At 35.0% G+C, this 18186-nt stretch overlaps 1 protein-coding gene across 1 annotated transcript in view; it reads left to right on the forward strand.

Annotated features, from left to right (window-relative positions):
* Positions 1 to 6747: 6747 nt before the first annotated feature.
* The window catches only part of EYS (eyes shut homolog (Drosophila)), a gene marked incomplete at its 3' end in the record, with an annotated part of 62210 nt that continues 50771 nt past the window's right edge, over positions 6748 to 18186 (forward strand). The window contains exons 1-2 of the mRNA XM_009075698.1: positions 6748 to 7501; positions 9692 to 9805. Coding sequence (XP_009073946.1) covers positions 6748 to 7501; positions 9692 to 9805 — 868 coding nt within the window. The remainder of the gene's footprint in view (positions 7502 to 9691; positions 9806 to 18186) is intronic.

Raw genomic sequence — 18186 nt, forward strand, 5'->3', positions numbered from 1 at the left:
AATTGCAGTCTCCAATGCTTCCCTCAGAGCTAAAAGCTCTTGTACCTCTTTAATGAGTGATCAGGAGAACAACAAGGAATCTCTCATGGTTGTGTGAGGAATTGAGTTTCTGGGATCATTATGAAATTCTAAGTAAAATTGATGTCTTTTATCCTTCCAGAATCTAGTCTTGGAACAATGTTGCTTTAAGAAAAGAAACCAAATTTCAGATAGCAGGGTAAATTACTTTTGCTGCATCAGTAACCTATCTTCTCTAAGCCAGGAATTGTTTCTGCTTTGGCTACTAACACAAGTATAGTTGAACAAAATCATCACTTGAATAAAAGCAACATGAGGTCCAAGCCAGATCTTTTCAGGCAATTAAATTCAAGGACAATCTCATCAGTTTTATAAAACTCTGTTCTGTAGTGTGTTCCTGCAATTGAAACAGGTGACAATATACCTAATTCCTCACAAGTAGAGGATTTGAATACTTTTCCAGGAACACTAAGGCATTTATATCAGCAAAATATAGCTCATTGTGATCGTTATTTGTGATGAGAATCTGGAGAATAATGTTGATACACTTTTTTTTTCTATCCACAATTTGCTTTTTTCCCCACCATCAGCTAAAATCTTTTGAGGATTATTTCTAGAGTCTTGGTTACTCCCCAAGTCCCTGTTTCAGCTGAGGTTTTAGAACTGCAAGTTCATTTCTACATTATACTTATTAGCTCCTCATATGATTTTGACATCAAGGCTGAACTTCTCATACAAGTCACATGACTTCTTCAAAGTTTAGATTAAAATTCTATTCATCTCATCTTGACTAGTGGAAGGGTTGGCTTTGGATTTGACCTTATATTTATGTGCTGTATGTGAAAAACAGATTTTCCCCAGGTATCTGCCACAAGAAAGGTGGAGAGGGATTTTTTTACCAAGTAGTAACAGGACAAGGGCGAATGGTTTCAAACTGAAAGAGAGTAGGTTTAGATTAGATATTAGGAGGAAATTCTTTACTGTGTGGGTGGTGAGGCACTAGAGTGATGGGATAATTTCAAGTTAGCTTCAGAAATATATTTTTGATCTTAATGAAAAGTTTATTGTAAATGCAGCTATGAAATACTTTCTATAGGAACTCAGAAAAGTAAAAGAGATGGAAACAAAGTGATAATTTTAAATGTACATCTTACTTTTGTATACAGGAAGAAAATAGAGCAAATCTTCTTCTCCATTTAGAATCCTCTTACAGCTTTATGTTGTGCATCGTTTTCATTTCTTCTTGAAAATCATGGTCCCATTTTTAAAAGGTCTATACATGCTTTACTGACCTGACTAAATATTTTCAAAGTGTAAACACCAAAAGCAAAGGTAGCATGATGACAGGCAGGAGAAATGTGTATCCTCTTCTAAGTCTATCTGTGTTCATTTTATTCTTCATACACCACTAATCAGAGCAGCTGTTTAAAGGAATGGAACTGAAGTAAACACTGCATACATGTTTCAATGAATGCCAATGCTCTTTATCATCATCACTGATGGTCACTTCCAGGACTTTGTTCCATGATAAGTAATAAAGGGCTCGAGGCTTCTTGTCATTGTTGTGGACCTTGTGTTGTCAAGTATCACAGTGTTAAAGAACAAAATACATTTAAAACCACTGCTGCCGTCTCTCTTTAATACATTGGTAGTGCAGTTAACTGAACATGACTTACATAAATTAGTCTGTAATTAAGAAACACTAGAGTGGAATTTTATCACAAGAACACACTGTGTTCCTTAAAAATTTCCATGTTAATATTTCTAGCAATGTTTTTTCCCTAGGCACCGTAAGCATCATCAGTGAGTGCAGCAAACCTGTGAAATTCAGCAGGGTGAAGTCTGTGGTAGTAGACAGAATGACATTCTCAGTATCTTGTGAAACTGTCCTCAGGTTTGGCTGAGATATAAACTTCTAAATGAGTCCTTTCCTTCTCTAGTTTGCAGTGCAACCACAGTCTTCACCAAATGTTCATGTGGTCCTTTGTGACACTGCATCACAGCACCACAGTGTGTAGATCCTGAGAAAATGCAAGTTCTTCAGAAAACCTAGGAAAAGGTGCTGTATCAAGCCTATTGCCAAAGACAAGCACATTGACATATCCTCCATCAACTGCAGGAGCAGTTTTGCTTTTCCCCAGTCATGATACCATTATGCCTATAGTAATTTTGTTTGGGTTAGTGAGTAACAGACAAGCCATCAGAAATCCCTGATACCTTCAATACTGTCTGCATCACCACTCTTTCTGTCAATACATATAGCACATTTATAAAGTATAAATGAGGGGTTTGTGTTTTGAGTTGCAGGTAAATTCACTGTCTAGCATCTTCAATGTTTTAGAAAGCCATATAATTAAATACTTCAGCAAACACTGTATGTTTTGTATAATGTTTGGTAAATAAGGAAAGGATCATTTGCAAAGAATCGGGATTGGCATAGAGAATGCATAATTTTGTAAGAATTATTAATTTTGTGATGAAAATATAAAGGTACAAAAGAATATTTGGTATGTCACTGAAATAGATTAGTGCATATTGCAAACACGGAGTGGGAGTCCAATTTTGCAGGCACTATAATTTGTGGTATATTATATAATGTTTATACTTGATGGTTTTAATTATGCATCAGAAATGAACATGATATCACAGTCCAAGGGATAAGCAAACATGGGCTGTCCTGCAAGGGAGGAGTGCTGGAAAGGGAGAGTGACAGTGGCCTCAATGAGAAGAGGCATCATCCCATAGCATCCATGTGAGAAAGAAAGAGTTTGGGGATGGCACTCAGAGCCAGCCAGCAGTTCAATGGTAGTGCAATTAACTGAACATGACTTACAAAAATTAGTCTGTAGATTAAGAAATACTAGAGTGGAATTTTATCACAAGAACACACTGTATTCCTTAAAAATTTCCATTGTTAATATTTCTAGCAATGTTTTTCCCTAGGCACCATAAGCATCATCAGCGAATGCAGCAAACCTGTGAAGCCCAGGCAAGTCCACAGGTTCTGAAATCAAGCCAATAAGTCAAATATTTGGGCCAGGATCAAGGCCCAAGTAATCAAGGTATAAGATTGAGTCCCAGCTCATTTGCAGCGTTGCCCAGGTTAGGACCATGGGTGAGAACCTGAGTTTAGATGTAGCTTCTGAGCAAGGTGGGGAACACCCAGCAAGGCTTTCCCACAGCACCTCTCAGTTCTTTTCTCACCACTTTGATCCAAGGTTGAGGCCTCATCCTACCAAACACAGGCAGGAATTCCACAAAGTGTGCGTGATGTGTGAGGAGGTGGCAAGGAGGTTCATTCCTGGCTGAAACACGGTGACATAATATTCCTAAACATTTTCTGGGTTATTCTCTTCTTTGAAAGATTCTTTTTTTTCTTCTGAGAAGTCATTAGAGTAATATGTCATCTGAGGGCATTTCTCCAATCTCACTTAAAATATATTTTTGTCATTAGTATTTAATACCTGCTATTAATAGAAAGAAAACATAATCTTTAAGATGCTGCACTGGAATGCAAATAACTTGGTGTTCATTTTTGCTTTTAAATTACTTCCCTACAGTTCTGCATAAACTTTCTTGCTTCAGTTTTCCTTTAGTACAAAAGCATTGGGCTGCTTTTCATCCACCCTTCTATGACTTTAAGGGTTAGAATTTCTTCAGGATTCTCATTGTGTGTTCATACAGTCTTGAACTTTTCTTAGTCTTCATTAATTACATGGAAGCATCTGAGGTTATAGGTAGGAAGATTTTATCCTTACCTAAAGCACACCTAAAGTATAACAGTTATCATAATCACTTTCAGATTTCATCTTGTGACATCATTTTTTCTCATGACATGGCAGCAGCACTTTGCAGTTATTTAATATCTTGGTTGATTTTCTAATAATACGTTAACATTTTAAGTGTATTTCATACATAGCTCTTTACTTTTTATCCTCTTCACTCTATAACTTTTTTCCCCTCATGATTTATTGCTAAAGAAAAAAATCTCTTGATATTTCTTTTCCATGTTGTATTTTCTCCATTTCTTTTACAGAATGTGTTTATTCTATATTATTAAGTCTGGTTCTCCCATTATAATTTTTCAGCTGCATGAAGACTAATAATGATCTTTGTGAAGTGTATTACTGCTATAATGCTACTCACCACTTATTTTAAAATAATTCAGATTTATCCCATACAAGCATTGTGAAGATGCACATTTTCATTATCAGTACAAATGAAGCCTGTATATGATACCAAAATGATGCATAATTACATTAAAAAGGGCAAAATGTGAGTGAGCAAGAAATCTGCATTGGACATGCAATAGCTTTCTTTTTGAGATGTCTAAAAAGTAAAACAACCTTTTAGAAAGGTCTATTTTAATAACACCTGAAAAAATCTTATGAAGAAGATATGAAAAGATGGGCTGAACGTAGAGTTTCTAAATATGCAGTAATATAGAGCATAGGCTTTTATACCTGATAACAGTGACAGATGTAAGAGCAGCTATAATGAATATGATAGCTCAAGACTGCTATCCTAAAAGAAAAAAAATGCTAAATGAGCCAAACTACATATTCAATAGCCCATTATATAAAGGTATCACTTAGCATCATGAAATTTTGAAGATAATAGAATGGTCTCAAAATAGAAAAGACCGTTGAGTATTGAGCAACAAGGCTAGGAGTTTTCTTGCAGATCCATGTCATCCTTTCCTTCTATGGAGAGTTAACTCCCAGGGGTGGAAATACAGAGAGAAGAATTAGAAATTAACATACTTGCCTTGCTCTGCAGCATTGTTGTTAGAGTGCTGAAACTCTTTGAAGGCAGAACTGGGATTCAATAATTAAATTAAAATCAAAACTGTTCTGGGAGGAGGATCAAAATCTGGTTTCTGTCCTTTCTGAGTTTAATATTCTAAACCTTTAGTCTGCTATTATTATGACTAGTTAGCCATAGTTCATGATTTTCCAGTATCTTTAAAGGCTTTAACAGTGCTGACCACTCAGCTGCATAAAGGCCTTTGGGGCAGGTCCACATGCTCAGATATTTACTAATAAGACATAGTTAAATTTTAGATGCTTTCATCCCATTTTAGGTAACAATCAGGGAGACTAAATACTACCCTTTGAAATGATCTGATAATTTCCAACAGTTCATTGAATCATTTAGTATTCTTCAACTCAAGGTATCCTCAGTGTATTTGCTGTCCTACTTTGATCTTTCAACATAGTCCAAAATATGGTCCAAAAATACTCTTGAAGCACATGGGGGAAGAGGAGAACATTGAAGAAAATCATATACTTACAACAGTATCACTATTCATGTGCAGTTTATAGATGGACCAGGTGTATGTAGGTGAAAAAAAATAAACTGTGTAAACATGAGAGCAATGTGAACAAATTTCAAATGAAAAATAAACTCTGTAAAAATGAGAGCAATGTGAACAAATTTCAAATTATATATGAGATTATTTTTACTCAATGGCTTCCCTTGTAAGATAGAGTTTATTCTTTAGAATAATTTTCTCACTCGTAAATGTCAGTTTGGAGGCCAATGCCTTAAAATGGCTTCCCTTGTAAGATAGACTTTATTCTTTAGAATAATTTTGTAACTCGCAAATGTCAGTTTGGAGGCCAATGCCTTAAAGAGCAAGATAAGTATCTTAAAGTGTCAGATAAGTAAACTGAGTGGAAAAAAGACTAAAAAAAGATAGATATCTTAAAGTGTCAGTAAACTGAGTGGAAAAAAGACTAAAAGGGAGTAAACCCACTATATTTAAGACAAATTAAACTATTACTAATGTAAAGCTATTGATAGTTTTAAAGGTATTGAACATAATATTGTGTTTTCATCATTTTTAGTATGGCTCCAAACAAAAGCTTAATAATCTTATTTTGGTTTTCTTTTTGTGATCACTCATCTCCATGCAATAAAAATTGCTAGATATACTGAAGGGCCTAAAAAGCATTTTCTATAAATGAAATAGTCCTGGAGGACTCTGTAGTCTGCTGTCTTTGACTGTGATACATAAAACCCTCCAGCATATGATGAAGGACTTTTGGTTTTCAGATATACCCTTAAAAAACTAAGGATTTAATCAAGTGTTTTGCTGAGTGTATATGAACAGAAATGAGTTGAGGATTGCTTGCATGTTTTCTTCATTAAAGCCAAAATTTTGAGCCCTACATCTTCAGAATATCTACTTTTATCCTAAACTGATAAATCATTTTCAGGAAAATATCTATGGTTAAAGCTCATGACTAGAGCTTAGATGTTCTGGTTTAATTCTTAGTTTTACCATATATCTCCTTTCTTAACTTGATTTGCAATAGTTTTTGTCAACAGAGGGAGGGAATATGGAAAGTATGCTTTTAAGCTCTTTCTCTTCCACACAGAAATACAATGAAATGTACTAAATATGAGTCAAATCTTTAGCAGGAAAAAAAAAAAAAAAGGAAAAATCTGACTTTTGTTAGAGTTCTGTAGTTCTGATCAGTTAATTTGACTTATTCTAGCATCACATTAGTGTAATTAGACGTTGCTTCATTGTTCATTTTCTATTTTTGTAATGAGACTTTAATATTCAACTGTAAAAAGGTGTGAAAACAGAAACATTTTCCTCTGTTTTAATTCCTAGGCTGCTGTGGAAAATGCATGAGAACCTTAAGGAACAAGTGCTCTGAACGTCTCCTCAGTAATGACGCAGGTGTGAAAAACAAATTCCATTTCCCAGGTGGAACAATGACTAGAAAATCAGCAGTTCCCATGTTGGCATGTTTCCTTCAACTCTGTGTTGTAAATGGGCAGACAATATGTGAGAGGCAAACGACTGCTGAGTGGCGAGTGAAACCAAAACCTACCATTGTAAAATGGACACCAAGGGAAAATGTCTGCTCAGACTTTTACAACGAATGCTGGAAGATGAATAAAAGTATTACCGAGGAAATCTTGGAAGAACAAAACCTCAGTATCCCACAGATCTGTCCCTTACAGCTTCAAGTAGGGGATAGTCTCTTCATCTCCTCTGAGCCAACCTTTCAGTCCTACAGCATGAATCTGGTAAATGTCTCCAAGGAAGAGTTTATTAACTGCCCTAAAGCTGATTTTCGTCAAGAGCAGTTGGTTTTTGTTTGCCAGATAAGAGGACTGCACCAAGTTGACCCTAACTGGCTTGGTGTTGGAACTCATTACTTTGCAGAACTTCATAGAAGAGGCCCACGGTTGTGCGACATGGGGCTCCGGCTGAACGTAACCGTCAAGCAGCAGTTTTGCCAACAGGCTCCAAATACTCCCTTATGCTCTGGGCATGGAAAATGTCTAAGCCATGTTTGGGAAAAAGCATATCATTGCCATTGTTTCTCACAGTATTCTGGAACATTCTGCCAGAAGTTTGATATCTGCTCTACTAAACCTTGCCACAACAATGCCTCCTGCACTGAGAAACCAGAACTTTCTGCAGATCCTTACGAATGCACGTGTCTGCCAAAATTTGCAGGTATTTCTTTGCTTCTCTAGGAATAGATGTTATATAGATAATACACTTTCCTGAACGGATTATAAAACAGTGAGAACATAATTAGCAAGGTTTTTGCATAACTTGATTGTACATTGCCACTACCACACCTGCACTGAGTCTCTTTTACACGTAATTACTTACAGGAGGCTGTGCAGGCATTTGAAGAGAGTTTGTAGTTGTGGATGTTCTTAAATGCATTGTAGAGAAAACCAGAGTAAGGTACTATCATGCTTCTTTCCCACCTAAGCATGAGACATTAATAAATACTCATGAACTTACAGAAATAGCTGATTTTTTTCTTTTTGTTCAGCACTTCAAGTTCTTCGACCAACTAACAAAATCATTTGGAATAAGCTCCACAAAAACTAGTTACCTAACCAAACTACTGAAATAGAGAAAATGACCTTGTTGAAATGAACATTTCATTCAACCTTCCAAACCCCTCCTTCCTTTCCAGGTTAAATAATTTTTAACTAACACTAGGGGAATTTTTAAAATAAAAATTTGTTTCTAATTGAAAGGTCAAACATTAATTTAGAAAATCAATAAAAAAAAAGTACTTAATCTGTTCTTCCAGGTTGTTCTGTGCTGTAAAGCTCCTTTCAAGGGGAATTTGTTAAACATACTGTTATCACCAAATTAAATATTTCACAAATGAAAAAAAAAATCTCATCCTATTTAGGAAATATTGCAGCACTAACCCAAAATGCATTGGGGAAAATGAATTTGGGTTTGTGATTGGAATACCAGAGAGTACAGCATGATTAGACAAATTCTTACCTAACCATTGTCTTCATTTCATGGAGGAAGAAAAGGGGTTAAGGAAGTTATGGGTATATTTTTCCTGCATTCAGATCAATGGAGTTTAGATATGCTTTAGAAAGTACCAGAAAAGTCAATTCACATCACAAAATGGATAGTTGTATCTCTTTTTTGTACTTGTGGCACAGAACTCTTGCAATGTTTCCTGGTTGGACTGAACTTCTGTGCTCTCACAATAGTGAGAAATGGTATGAAACACAGCTGATGAGTGAGGAACAAGTGAGGTTCACAGAACACAGAAATGAAGGTTGTGTTGCATGATGTTTGCTGTAATTTATTTTTAATTGCTTCTCAAAATGCAGAATAATTTGGTTACTAATGCATTTGCCAATAGAAGATTATGCAGGTAAGAATAAGTCAATGTTATGAGAAAAATATTTTTATAATTACTCACAGTGTATGAAAATAGTGGAAAACATTGATGGCAAGCAGTAAGTTTTATATTTCTTTTATGATCACCGGGGACTGTGTAAAATGCTTTGAAAATAATAGTATCAAACAGTGTCTGGTGCTAATTAAACTTTAATTAATGGAGAAATTCACAAACAATTTTGTTAGAAGCAATCATCATGCTTAATGTTAGCAACAAGCAATGCTTAAGATATTCTGCTAGTTTTGGGTAATGCCATAATTTTGTACTGGCAATACTGGTCCCATAAATAAGCTGTATGTAACCAAGAAGAATTAGGAGACTAAACCTAATATATTATGGACATGGCTGCACAAGACTAAGGAAGGAAAAAAGTGCCTCCTATAATCTAGAGTCTTAGAAATCTGAAAAATTGTTAAAGTGTGAATAATGCCATAGTAATAATTCAAGTGGCAAGCATAATTATATGGTATTTAGACCTATATGCTGTAATAGCATAAACAACTTATAACTAGAATTGTCATTTCCAGAAAGCTGCATATTAAGAAAAATTCTGTCAAGTCCTACTCCACATGAGAGCAACTTTTGTTCTCAGTGCTGGAAGAAACTGGAAGGTATATTTATGATAAAAAGAAACAAGTACTACAGTCCTAGTATCATTTCTGCCTTTTAAACTACATGTGCATTTATAACCTTATGGCAGATGGGGTTGAGCACAGTAGTTCATATTACAGCCCCTGAATATCTTTCTGCCTTGCTTTAGAATGTCAGTAATTTTGGTGAAAGCTAGTGACCAACACTGGCACAAATACCTTTGTATCCATCTGCCTATTCATATTTTAGATATAAATTTGGCATTTCAAAAAACACCCTACCAAACCCCTGAATCTTTGCTAAAGTTCAATATTTCTGTTATCCTTTTCAAATAGGTAAAATATTTCCTAAAGTTCAGTATTTCTGTTATCCTTTTCAAATAGGTAAAAATTGTACAGAAATAGTGGGACAGTGCCAGCCATCTACATGTGTCAATGGCAACTGCATCAATGTCACTCCAAACACTTTTCTTTGTGAATGCAACAAGGGCTTTACAGGTAAGAAACACCTTTATTGCCTGTCTTACAATAATGTTTTTCTGTGTTATAATAATGGCATGAAATTTTACTTTAGTAAAACAGTTACTTTAGATGACTGTCACACAGTTTGCCATTTCCTATGAGTTTTTCAAAATAGGTTTTGTAAAATAAAGAAATTAGGCTTCCATGTGACTGTTCCAACATACTCATGCATTGAAATAAAACCATATAAATGAGAGAAGCTTTTCATAATTGGGTCCCATCTACAAATACCTTTCTCCTCTTGGCAATACAACAAAGGAAGACTTCATGATCACTAACTCACTGGTTCTCAAATACAGAGTTTGCAAGGATCAGAACTTATTCTGGATGGATGTTTCTGAATGATCATGACACTTACAAGCCTAATTTCAGCATCCTCTTAATAGATGCATCCTGGATGGATGTTTTTGAAGGATCATGACACTTACAACCCTAATTTCAGCATCCTCTTAATAGATGTGCTAGAAATATAAGATGGAAATAATTTAAAGGGTCAAATTAATTAAAGAGTCCACAATCTCATGTTTTAGGGATGTGTCTTGATTAAAAAGAATGAAGTTAATTGGTTCATTTATGATATAGTGGACAAATAAGAAGGCTTCATGAGAAAAGTTGAAGTTAGAAAATGCATCTAAACCCATCCTATTGTAAATACTGATTTGGGGGTTGGGATAGGAGTCAAACCTGAAAACACTATTCAATGTTGTGCTTCACAGTAAAGATTTACTGTGTTGATGTAAGAAACATAGCAATACTCAGAAGAGCTTTCTTTAAGAGTGGGCTAAGTATACAGCTAGCTCTTGAATATCCAAAGGCAGTTAGGCTTTTCAAATTCTCCTTCTTGGAAGCATCAATTATCCCCAACTTTCGTAGAATATAAACAAATCATTACACTGAGATTGAGAGTTAAAAAAAAGGACAAGTGTGAGGTATTTTGCCTGGAAAAACATTATCCAGGGGTACAGCACAGACAGGGATCTACAGGATCATCGCAGTCCAATAGGAGAGGGCTACAGGGGAGGCCAAATTTCCAAGGATGGACAAGAGAAAAAGTATGTGCATATGGTCAAGGGGTAACTGTGAGGCAGCAAATGATAAGAAAAGAGCTCTGTAAACAGCTAATGTTATGCAAAGAGAAAGGAGCTTATGTCTCCACTGTTTGAGTTATGCCCACAGAGCAATTACATGAACAGTCAAAGGCAATTCTGTCCTTGAAGGTGGCTGGACCACAGGTGTGGCTGCTGTCAGACACTCAGTTTTGGAGCACACATCTCACCTCCATTAATAACTGGGATGTCATCCAAAATGAAAGTCTGAAGAAACAAACCAAGTCATGCAATTAAAAAGTAATTACCTCCTTTTATCTGAAATGTCCCTCACCTATAGATAGTTTTCTGCAACCATTGTGTACAGGGAAGGAAGAGGTCTTTGTAATTTTATGTCATCCTAGTCTTTAACTGTCATGTCCCTGCCTGATTGCCTTCTACCATTTTTAAGTAGACTTCAAGGATGATTGTTTATCCTTCCACACTTCCAGAGAGTTTTGAATTTTAGGCCACATGAAATATACTGTTATATTTTGTTCCACAATCATTCAGAGATTTGTATAGCCTCAGTGTTGCAAGATTTCTGTGCTAATACTCAAAGGTAATATGCATACAAAGGCATAGTAAGGTTGGCTTTTTTTTTTCCCTCTTTCTCAATCTCCTTGTTTCCTTCAGATAACTAACAGAGCTGTTCATAACAATTTTCTCTTTAAAAATCTGTCTGCTCATTTTAATCTGAATGCAACTGTAGTTCACTTTATGTTTAAAACAATTATGGTAGGAAACAATTTTTAAGGAGACATATTAAGAATATAAGTTTCTGTTGAAAGAACCTTGAAGATCAGTGCAAAGGTTCTGTAGGATGGATATAGACTATCTGTTTGCAGTTTCCTCAAGTATTACACATAATTGCTCTGAATCGAAAGAAAAATGAACCCAATATTGTATAGTCCAGGGCCTACACTAGTGTTTATTTAAGTAATAAAAGCAAAATATTGTGACAATGGTTTTAATAATAGAAGCTCTAACATACAGTCAGACTGTGCCTACTTCTACAAAATCCATAAGAGAGCACACAAGCAAGTTATATCCAAGAGCCATAATATTTGAGACTTACACAGCAAGGAAGGATGAACCAAGTGGAAAATAACTTTTGAGAAACATAAAAAGGCATCAGGACTAAAAAGCAAGACAAATCAACTCTTATCTGTATTTGATGGAATACCAGGCTGAAAATGCTTAAGAATTAGGAAATAGCATAAGGCAATACTGCTAGTAAAAACAAGATTTTTACCTTTTCCTGAGAATTAGATCAAAATAAGTCAAAAAGTGTAGATGGGTTTGTTAATGACATATTCTCTGTCCCACAGGTCCTAGCACTCAAAGTACACTGATGCAAATATCATGATGAAATGATACATATTGTGACCCTGCAGTACAGAAGTCATTAATGCTCAACAGCCTTTTGATATTTCAAGGAGACAATAATCATGACTAGACAAGCCAAGTCCATCTGTTATCAGCAGGAGATATTATAAGAGCATACTACCTTATGGTCAATAAGAACAATAGCTGCTTAAGTTCTAAGGAGTTTTCAGATAGAAAAATAGTGTCCATAGTTTCAAAGCAGTCAAAGCTTATGCCTTAAGAATGGCTATGGTTTAATACAGTCAAGGGATGAATAACCTACTGTGAATGATGCACCAGCATTTATGAACCTGCCATCTAGGAACTTGCTTTATAGACCATAGATCTATGAGGTAAAATTCAGTAAAAATGTCTTGAGCAATACCAGTTGAATGAAAAATTGAGAGAAGAAGGAAAGAAGAGAAGGAGGGAGACAAAGGAGGGGGGAATGAAGCTAATGGCAATGAGATAATGATACTCACCCACTCATCAAATCATTTTGTGGTTCACTTTGTCATGCTGCAACATCTCAGCATTTGTATACTTTTTGTAATCCTTGATGCTACTGGGGAGAAGCTGTGATGCTTAAAGACCCATAGTCCCATTCAGACAAGTGGCTAAAGGAATCTCAGCACAGATATCAACTGGTGATGATTTCAGTATCTTAGCTTCATTAATTAGAACTTGATAGAATTTTACATCTGATTAGTTACTTTCCCATTTTTATAATTCGCTTGTGAATTACTCTGCAGCAAATGCATTCAAGTGTGCAAAAGATCTTTTTTTTAATGAAAGAGATAAAATAGATTTAATATACCTAATCAGGTCAGACACATTTAGTGTTTTGTACTTTAAATAATTTTAAAATCTCATGTAGCATTTTTTGTGTCTCCTTTTGCATCCTGATAGTGCTTTTTCTTTTCCAGCTTAGAAAATAAATCAGCTACACATAAAGAACTACTTCATTTGACATTGATGATGTGATTTGGACAAAACTACATATTTAAATTATGTTTTTCCATAACTGATTGCAAATAGTTTTATTCATTTACATAGAAAGACTAGCTCTCAAAAAAATATAGTCTCTTTCTAATAATTCAAGGAGTTATCTGTCTGTTGCACTGTGGAAGGACACTGAGTACAGGTGCATTAATATTTTTCATATAATGAGAATGACAGATGAAAAAATATCCCCAGATGATTATATTTCTCTTGAAGAAGGCAAAATTGTGAGTCTACTTACCTCAGCTGTTATATCTAGTTAAAAAAGACAGGCATTAAAAGTGGGTAAGGAGACCAAAGAGTCAGAAAAGCATCAGACCAAATACTATATAAAATTTTCTTTAATCAAAATAGAACAATACTTCAATATGTAGTAATACATTGTAGGATACCAGAGCAATCCCATCTGCATACCCAGTTGTGAACTGTGGCCTCTGCAGAACTAGTTCTTTTTCAAGTAGTCTTGTATGCACTATAAAGGCTCTTCCAGACATGCAATGAGTTATGAACAGCTTCATGAGCTTGTTTCACAATTTTATGTCTGTAATTGGCCATTTGTGTGCATTGCACTGCATTCTGATATGTTTCTGCACTTTCAAACCCTCTTCTTTGTACTGTCAGGAACCCCTGCCACAGTCTTGTGATTATTCACTTTTACATACCTGTCTGGTCTGCAGCAGCTCACAATGAGCTGGTGTTTAAAACCATGGCAATGCATGTATTGCATTTTCTCAGTTAATTATTGTTAATATCTGAGTAACTTGAATGTGGTTCTTTTCACATTGTAGCAAAATGATAATATGGAGTCAGTGGAGACATACATTCTGATTTGACTTGATCTGCCCTAGAATTGTCTGTCTCTCCACTGACAGCAAAGATACCACAGAAAGCAACCTACTAGCTTGAACATTCCAGCTAAAATAAAATCTGATGGAGAAATTCTGTGGGTTTCATTTCATTAGCAAAGAAAAAGGGGATGAATCAAAATGTACAAACAAATGGGGAAATAGGGAATGAGAAAATGTTTGAACATAAATTTTAGTTCATTGTCAGTTGTAGTTCATTGTTTCGACACCCTTTAAATGTTTCATCAAAGGGAATATCATTAATAGTATTCATTTATGAAGTATCCAGTTCTGTAAAAGATTTTTTAAGGGAAAGGTACATGCTGCTTTTTTTTATAGTTGCAGAGCATGCCACAAAGCATGTAATAATATTTAATAAAAAAAATATATATGAGGTCTGACAAGCAGTAGAAAGCAGAAATAGCATTTCCACTTCCTTCCATAGGACCAGTTGTATATAACTATAATCAGTGAAGGACATAAAGGATTTAGAGCCAAGACTTAAGAATAGAAGGCAACATCATAAAAGAGTTCATAGTGAAGGAATATCAGGAAAAAAAGAAAAGAAAAAAACAGGAAAAAAAATTTGTTTCTATAAAACTGAGTTGAATGTTTGAGACTTCACAGAAGACAGGCTCATAAGGTGGTATTAGCTAAGAAACTGGACAGTAATAAGGAATAAGGGAAAGACATTTTAAGTTTTGTAATTAGTATTCAAAGAAAAAAAAACACCCTGAAAACAAAATAAAAAATAGAATAATGAAAAATAAGAGGAATGGAAGTGGTTGAAATAAAATCAGAGCCATGCTGAGCAAAAAGCTGAATGTGAGGAATACCAGTTATTCTTGGGGGTCTAGGGTAGTCAAGGAGGTTGATGAATGAGAGGTTGCTGAAATGTGGCATTCTGTGCTAACCATAAACCACAGCAAATACCACAAAGAGAAGAGCTCTACCCCAGCACAATGCTGGGCCTGGAATGGGAGACATGCCAAAGGCTCCATTAAGTCCATAAAATATCTCACTATTCATTTTTATGGAAGTGATTGGGTATTGGGGTGATGGATGAATAGACAGATAGGTAGATAATACAACAAACAGAGATTGCTCATGGTTTGACTGTCATTATTCATATTTAGCAATCCTAGTTGTATTGGTGAAGACAAAGTGTACATTGCAATATATTGGGTTAATATTGATGAAAACATAGAGATGTAATATTTCTTTTTAGCTCTGCCTGTGCTGCCATTTCACTTACAGAGTTATGAATTACACTTACTGAGAGAGAAAAAAAACCCACAAGGTGATATGAAAACTTAGACAGCATACTGAAGTCTCATCAGCTCTGACAAAGCAAATATTAAAAATAATAGTAGTTCTAGTAAGAAGACAAATACTGAAGGAAATAATAAAAGTGACACAGTCAATAAACTTACTGCCACTCTGAGCAGCAAAGTGCTTAAAATTCTCAGCATTAAGCAAGTAACAAATTTTTAAAAGAAAAATAGTTTAAAATCAAATCCCCAGTTTATGAGCAAAAATAAAAGGCAACTGTTTCTGTTTTACAGTGGTGTGACTGTAATGGCTTTTGAAATCCAGAGAGAGAAGGAAAAAACCAAAAAGAATAAGACAGAATGTTATGAAATGGAAAAACTAGAAGATATTGCCCTTACATTAATTCTAGCTGTAATTCCTGTCATTGTTATACTAACGATCGTGCTAGCAAAACTGTATCTTCTCTGAAGATTTTATGACTGAAGTATATTTCAGCTGAGTTCCAGGAAACTGTGTCTGAACCTCCAAAGTCACTTGTCAGGACACCGTAGGAGACAAGAATACAGTTCAGGTGCTTTACATAAATCCCTGCTTATTTACTGGGCAAATGCAACCCCAGGGGAATTCTGTGTGCAGAAATTACTTGCATAGTAAATATGACATCGATGTGTCCTAGTGTAATAGGCAGTACATAGCAACAGAAAGTAATCTAACTCAGATTACATGAAAAGGTAGGTTTTTTGATAGAACCTACTATGGCAAAAGAATTATGCACAACAGTAGAAATCATAGTATCTGCTTATTTGTTCATAAAAAAAAAAAAAGAGTGTTACTATGTTGAGCTATTCTGTATCCAGAGTGATTTTACTGCAGCTCCTCATAGGAAAATGTATAATCTCTACCTTGTTTAATATTGCAAACTTGTGGTGAAAAAAACTATAGCAATCAAATATTATTCATCTGTAAATGTTCAAAAGCATTATGGTTTGCAAATCCGTATCAGACACTGACATAGAAAGGTGATTACATTTGGAAATGTAAACCTACAGACTGGTTCTTAGGGAAGTGATGTGTGCTAATATGTGTGAGAGATGATCAGCAGTGACTGAACAACAGCTGTTAATGCCTTAAATGCAGAAGGTAAAGCTGTGGTAATGAAATTTATTAAATACACCAGTTGGGATGCTCTGTCAATGGAAAGGAGAATTAGAAAAGCATTACAGGAAGACTTGGGTGACCTGGAAGATTGGATTAATAAAAGTGCTAAATGCTATGCTACAAAGAGTTTGAAAAAAAAATAAATCTGGTAAAACCATTATGCTATCAATAGATGGAGTGGAAAACCTGTGTAATTTCACTCATCTCAAAGAAGCACCCAGAGAGCTACCAGTGTAGTACCATCATGAAAAAGGCATTTGTGATCTTGTGACATTTTACACAAGGTATTTTCAACTGATATATGAAGGTATTCACAACTTTATGAAGTACAGTAATGAAGTAAGAAACTTGGTTGGCATATATTCTGTGAACTTCTGCCTGTTCTCATGCAAGAAAATTGAAGTTAGGCACAAAGAAGTGAAGACAGGACTGTATGAATTTGGGGTTTTTTTTGGCAGCCTAACAGCATGCAGTGTAAGAAGAAATGTGACATTTTGTTTTCTAAGTGGAGTTTGAAAGACTCCTGTAATTGTGCTTCTCTGAATGTCCTGTAGAACCATTTTACAATGGCAACTAAACAACCAGAAAAGAGCTACTCATTCTGGCTTGATTTACTTAATTTATGGCTTCCAATGCAAATTTGTGCCAGCAAGTAGCATTACATTTTCAGTATAATGTGCTCCCGTTAATACCATGTAATATTATCAATTCAGCTCACTCAATATCATTCTCATATGAGTCTTCAATGAATATTAATTGGAAAAAGGAAGTATGAAAGGGCAGTTAAAATGACTGGGGAGAAAGAAATACTGAAAAAGAAGACTAAATTATACAACTAAAGTAAACTGCAATAGACTTTGCTGTAGAAGAAACCAAGAATTATCTAAGAACTTGTTGATGTTTTAGAATAAACTATAGCACAAAATAAATTAATATCCTTAGTTAAAATATAAAATAAAACATAATAATAACAGAAGGTTAACATGATAATCTAGTTGCTATGGTAACTATAAGAAGTAAAAGGCAATGGTGTCACTGCTGAATTGTACATAGTAGTAAGATAAATAAATTATTTTTTCCCGTCAGGAAAGACTCTAAGTCATATTCATAAGTTGTAATGAGGTTAGTTATCTCTTAAAAAGCCTTTACACCAAACTACCTACTGTCCATGCAGTAGAAAATAACATACCAGTCACACAGCTGATAACAAGGTAAATATTTTCTTACTCTAAATTTGTGCTATTTCATTTGGCTTCATCCCCACAAATTAATGTTGTTCTGGCTTTCTTCAAATAGTAGGCCAGACTAAAAAAAGCAATTTTAAATCACATCATCAATATCCAGGTGGAAATGGTAATAATTGTATTTGCTTAGATAACTTGATTGCAGCATATATGTTACCTAGGCTTTTCCAGGAGAAATAAAAAAAAAATCTCTAAAATAAAAATGGGACTAGTCCACAAACTCTTCATTCCACAAAAATTAGATAATTTGGTCTACATGTCAGCATAACAACTTCTATACTCATTTGGACTAAAGTAAACCTTTTTCTTTCTCTGTGCCCCCAGCCCCAAAGCTCTCCTCAGAATATCCTAAACCACAAAACATTTTCTGTGTTTCCAGGAAT

Source organism: Acanthisitta chloris, unplaced genomic scaffold (assembly GCF_000695815.1).
Source record: "Acanthisitta chloris isolate BGI_N310 unplaced genomic scaffold, ASM69581v1 scaffold6855, whole genome shotgun sequence".
NCBI lineage: Eukaryota > Metazoa > Chordata > Aves > Passeriformes > Acanthisittidae > Acanthisitta > Acanthisitta chloris.